General features: G+C 52.6%; 1 protein-coding gene across 1 annotated transcript in view; it reads left to right on the top strand.

The window, feature by feature from the left end:
• The first annotated feature begins 233 nt into the window (after positions 1-233).
• CHRNB4 (cholinergic receptor nicotinic beta 4 subunit) overlaps positions 234-6,000 on the top strand; it is a 157,488-nt gene continuing 151,721 nt past the window's right edge. Inside the window, exon 1 of the mRNA XM_069222043.1 lies at positions 234-430. Within this exon, the coding sequence (XP_069078144.1) occupies positions 373-430 (58 nt within the window). The 5' untranslated portion in view covers positions 234-372. The remainder of the gene's footprint in view (positions 431-6,000) is intronic.

Here is a 6,000-nt window from a genome sequence, read left to right as displayed (position 1 = left end):
CTGATTCCTTTGGGATCTGATGACACGCTGGATGTACAAACTGCTGTACAATATTTACTACAACCTATTAGGCTTAAAAAAGTGCATTGCCCTGGTTTGCCATCGCGGGCGCGCTTGTTTTGGTTCCGGTCCCGTGGGAGTGTGCGCCCAGGGCCCCCTGCGCCATCTGTGAGGAGTAGGCGTCAGTCATCCCCTGGACACCCGGCACGTGGGCTCAGTCAGCAGGGCGCTGGTGCCTGACGCGCGGGCTGATTTAGTGGCGCGCGGTCCGGGCTCCCTCCCCTCGCGCGCCTGGGTTGTCCCAGGGACCGAGCCTGCCTGCGGAGGCTCCTGCTGAGGGAGGGCAGTGCCTCGCAGCCCCCTCAGCTCACCATGGGCGCTGTGTGCAGACTGCTGCCGCTCTTTGTCCTGGCTGCCTTCTCCGTCCAAGGTGAGTCAGTGCCCGTGTGAGGGGGATCCTTTCACGCTGAAAGTCTCTAGAAAGCGGAGATCGTCACATCTGTATGTGCACGCCGACTTGCATGCGAGTCTTTTAGGCAGAAAAAAGAGGAAATTAAACTTGAGGAGTATTATTACCATTCGTGGACGAAAATGGAGAGCTTTCCACGACTGTCATGTTATGAAGCACTTAACTACGTTTCTTCCTAGAAGCTGCGTTGGCAATTATTGAAAAGATGCAACATTGCCATTCTACTCCAGTATTTGTTACCAAGAGCACGTTTTATTTATGTTAACTTATTTAGCACGTCTTGTCATCCTCGTCGCCCAGTTCAAAGTGCGTTCTGCGTGCATGAGCACATTCCCCCGGTGAACCGTGCGTGCACATAGAGTTGTTGTACCTGCAAGTTTAGCCGACAGCTGTAGCAGGAGAACCTGGCCCACAAATATCACCACGAGTTCGTTGCCAATTCGTGATCTGCGGCGGATCCCTTGTTTGTTTCAGTCCAGTGTACAGTATGAGATGATCACTCAGCACCGTGTGTGAAATCAGAAGCTACGGGGGTTGTGCTGTATATATTGTAAGGGGCGCAGAAGTTACAGGGGCTGTTCGTTGTACAGACTGTAGGGGATGTACAGACTGTTGGGTATGCGGAAGGTATGGGGGCGTGCGTTGTACACACTGTACGGGATGGGAAGGTACCGGGGCTGTACGTTGTACAGACTGTGAAGACATGCAGAAGTTACAGGGTCTGTGCATTATACAGACTGTGAGGGGATGCGGAAGGTACCGGGGCTGTGCGTTGTACGGATTGTGAGGGGTGCACAAGCTTCAGGGTCTGTGCATTATACAGACTGTGAGGGGATGCGGAAGGTACCGGGGCTGTGCGTTGTACGGATTGTGAGGGGTGCAGAAGCTTCAGGGGCTGTGCATTCTACAGACTGTGAGGGGATGCGGAAGGTACCGGGGCTGTGCGTTGTACAGATTGTGAAGGGTGCAGAAGTTTACAGGGGCTGTGAATTGCACAGACTGTAGGGGATGAGGAGGTACAGGAGCTATGTGTTGTACAGATTGTGAGGGGATGCGGAAGGTACGGGGTCTGTGAATTGTACAGACTGTAGGGGATGCGGAAGGTACCGGGGCTGTGCGTTGAACAGATTGTGAGGGGTGCAGAAGTTACAGGGGCTGTCAATTGTACAGACTGGAGGGGATGCAAAGGCACGGGAGCTATGTGTTGTACGGACTGTGAAGGGACGCGGAAGGTACGGGGTCTGTGCATTGTACAGACTGTGAGGTGATGCAGAAGGTGCGAGGCTGTCCATTGTACAGACTGTTGAGGATGCGGAAGGTACCAGGACTATGCGTTGTACACACTGTAGAGGATGCGGAAGATACCGGGACTGTGCGTTGTACAGACTGTGAGGGGTACAGAAGTTACAGGATCAGTACATTGTACAGACTGTGAGGAGAGGCGGAAGGTACGGGGTCTGTGCATTGTACAGACTGTAGGGGATGCGTAAGGTAACGGGGCTGTGCGTTTAACAAATTGTGAAGGGTGCAGAAGTTACAGGGGCTGTGCATTGTACAGACTGTAGGGGTTGCGAAAGTACGGGAGCTATGTGTTGTACGGACCTTGAGGGGATGCGGAAGACAAGGGGTCTGTGCATTGTACAGACTGTGAGGTGATGCGGAAGGTACCAGGGCTATGAGTTGTACACACTGTAGGGGAGGGGGAAGATACCGGGGGTGTGCGTTGTACAGACTGTGAGGGGATGCGGAAGGTACGGGGGCTGTGCATTGTACAGATTGAGGGGTACAAAAGTTACAGGATCAGTAAATTGTACAGACTGTGATGAGATGCGGAAGGTGCGGGGATGTGCGTTGTACAGACTGAGGAGATGTGGAAGGTACGGGGGCTGTGCGTTGTAAACATTGTGAGGGGTGCAGAACCTACAGGGGCTGTCCATTGTACAGACTGTAGAGGATGCGGAAGGTACGGGGACTGTGCGTTGTACAGACTGTGATGGGATGTGGGAGGTACGGGGGCTGTGCGTTGTGCAGACTGTAGAGGATGCGGAAGGTACGGGGACTGTGCGTTGTACAGACTGTAGGGGATGGGGAAGGTACGAGGACTGTGCGTTGTACAGATTTTGAGGGGTGCAGAAGAGACCGGGGATGTATGTTGTGCAGGTTGTGATGGCGCTACATGATTTTTATATTGTGCAAATTGTGCTGGGGCTGCAGGGGCTGTGTGTTGTGCAGATTGTGATGGAGCTGCAGGGGCTGTGTGTTTTGCAGATTGTGATGGAGCTGCAGGGGCTGTGTGTTGAGCAGATTGTGATGGTGCTGCAGGAGGTGTGTGTTCTGAAGATTGTGATGGTGCTGCAGGGGATGTGTGTTGTGCAGATTGTGATGGGTTTTCAAGGGCTGTGTGTTGTACAGTTTGTCGTGGGGAATTCCGTTGCTGCCAGAGTTGTGTAGAACATATTGTGTTGAGGCTGCAGGGAGCTGCGTGCTCAGGTTGTGATTGGGTTTCAAGAACTGTGCTTTGTACAGTTTGTGATGGTGAATTTGTGAATTCAGTGGCCGCAAGAATTGTGTTGAACAGATTGAGATGGGATACAGAGGATGCAAGGGTTGTGTGTTGTATAGTTTGGATGGTGATTTCAGGGGCTGCAGGAGTTAGTTGTGCTTTGATAGGCTGTGATGGGATGCAGCGGCTGTAGGAGTTGTGTGTTGTACAGATTTTGATGGGATAAGCATATATTGCAGAGGTCGTGTGATTGTGATCCAGGGCTGTAGCTTCGTACAGATTGTAACAAGAAGGCACATGCAGTTTTTAGCTACACTGAGTCTACAGGGGGCTGTGCGATGGTCGATTGGGTTGCATAGAGTGTGCTTTGTACATATTGTAATGGGTGCACAGTAGCTGCAGGGGCTATGTATTGTGCAGATAGTAAAGGAGAGTGTAGAGGCGGCAGGGTCTGTATTGTGCACAGTTTGTCATGTGGCTGCAGGTTGCGGTGTTGAAAACAGACTGCAGATGCTGTGTGTTGGACAGATTGTGATGGGAGCTGCCGGGGCTGTGTGTTGTATGGATTGCAAGGGGAATGCGGAGGCTGGATAAGCTGTGCATTGTGCAGGTTGTGTTAGGACCTCATGGGCAGTGTTTAATTTGAGCCTCGGGTTTCCGGTGCTCCGAACCGGCACTTAATTGTCAACACCGGTCGTTATGACAGTCTGCCACATGGTGGTGCTGTTTGTGTAATTTAGAAAGGAGCAGAACAGCAGTTGTTTATTAATATAATATACTTCATAAAAGCGTTGGTGGCCTGGAATATTCTGAACTGTCACAGTTGTAGCAATGTGATGGTTAGAGGTTGTGAAGGTACTGTTTTTGGCAGCAGGGGCAATGGGTGGCCTCCTGACATGGGCGCTTGCACTTATTTTATTACAGATTAAGCGCAGCGCAAGGGGTTGTGTGTTGTTCGGGTTGTGATGAGAATACATTTGCTCAGGGAGCTGTGTTATGTTCAGGTTGTGATGGGAGCACAGAGGCTCCAGGAGGTGTGTGTTGACTGGCTTCTGATAGTACTTTAGCACTGTAAGTGTTAAAGTGTAGGACAGTGAGTGCAGAAGCTGCAGGGAGGTGTGGGCTGGACAGATTGTGATGGGAGTGCAGAGGCTGTAGGGAGGTGTGGGCTGGGCAGATTGTGATGGGAGTGCAGAGGCTGCAGGGAGGTGTGGGCTGGACAGATTGTGATGGGAGTGCAGAGGCTGCAGGGAGGTGTGGGCTGGACAGATTGTGATGGGGGTGCAGATGCTGCAGGGGGCTGTGAGGGGTACAGATTATGATGGGGCTACAGTGAATGTGTGCTGTGCAGATTGAGATCGGACTGCAGGGGTCGCATGGGCTGTATTTCATAGATTATTATAATGAGGCTGCAGGGGATGTTTTGGTCATTTTGTGATGGGAGCAGTGCTTAATTTGTGATTGTTGTTTCCGGTGCTGAGCACTGGCACTTATTTTTGAGGGCCGGCGCTTAGCCTTCTGTCTTAAGCATTTACTGTGAGCAAAAGACAGGTATGGGAAAGACGGAGGAAGAAAAAAACGAAGAAGCGTCTCAAAGGAGAGAGCAGAAAGCTGCAGGAGTGAGCTGAAGGGGCAGGACAGGGCTGAAAATGGATTGAAGAGGCTCGAGATGGCTTCAGGATTACGCCGCCTCAGTATTCCGTGTTCGCACATTTAATTGCAGCAGCCGCGTGTTTAAGAGGAAAGCTTTGGGCACTGGCACGTTTTTATTTACAAATTAAGCACTGGATGGGAGCACTTGGGGGGCGGGGCTCTCGGGTAGATTGTGATGGGGAATGGAGGAGATTCAGGAGCTGTGAGTTATTCGACCGCTTATAGCCCTTCAGGGCTTTATGTTGTAAAGTTTGAGACCGTGAATGCAGCAGCTGCAGGGAGCTGTGTGTTGTTCAGGTTGTGATGGGCGTACAGAGGCTGCGCGGCCTGCGTGTTGTCCGGCTTCTGGGAATGCGTCAAGGCTCTATGTTGCAAAGTTTGGGATGGTGAATGCAGAGCCTGAAAGTGTTGTTTGTTGGACAGAGTGTGATGTGACCACAGGGGGCTGGCTGTGCGTAGATCAGTTTGTGATGTGAATACCCAGGCTGCAGGGAGGTGTGTGATGCGGGTAGAGGGGGTCTGTGTGTTGTGACGGACACTGCGAGTGCACCGTGATGTACAGCTTAGGATGGGCTGCACAAGGGCGTAGGAGACACTATGAGGGTCATTCTGACCCTGGGGGGCGGCAGGAGCCGCCAAATGGCCGCTCCGCGGTCAGAAGACCGCGGATGCCATTCTGGCTGTCCCGCTGGGCCGGCGGACGACCGCCAAAAGAGCACCCGCCGGCCCAGCGGGAAAGGCCCTGCAACAAGGAAGCCGGCTCCGAATGGAGCCGGCAAAGTTGCAGGGGTGCGACGGGTGCAGTTGCACCCGTCGCGATTTTCACTGTCTGCTAAGCAGACAGTGAAAATCCTTATGGGGCCCTGTTAGGGGGCCCCTGCACTGCCTATGCCAGTGGCATGGGCAGTGCAGGGCCCTCAGGGGCCCCACAACACCCGTTCCTGCCATCCTGTTCCTGGCGGTAAAAACCGCCAGAAACAGGATGGCAGGAAGGGGGTCGGAATCTCCATGGCGGCGCTGCTTGGAGATTCAGCCCATGCAGGGGAAATCAGGTGGGAAACCGCCGGATCCCCTTTTCTGACCGCGGCTTTACTGCCGCGGTCAGAATGGGCTGGGAAGCACTGCCAGCCTGTTGGCGGTGCTTCCGTGGTCCCCAGCCCTGGCGGTCCAATGACCCCCTATATTTCTGAGGGAGACACAACCAGCCCTGGGAAGTACTGACCGGACGTCTGGTTTGCCTCTATGCGCCAAAGCACGAGCAGAGCCATCAGAAGTTGTAAATCAGTCAAAAAGTCATGAAAAACGACAAAGATTTTAAAATCAAAAACGTTTTAATAATTTTCAGTGTCTCAATTAATTACACAGCATTATTCCA

Source organism: Pleurodeles waltl, chromosome 3_1, assembly GCF_031143425.1.
Source record: "Pleurodeles waltl isolate 20211129_DDA chromosome 3_1, aPleWal1.hap1.20221129, whole genome shotgun sequence".
NCBI classification, from domain to species: Eukaryota; Metazoa; Chordata; class Amphibia; order Caudata; family Salamandridae; genus Pleurodeles; species Pleurodeles waltl.
Note: the sequence above shows the minus strand (reverse complement) of the source record. Positions and strands in the feature narration are given on the sequence as shown.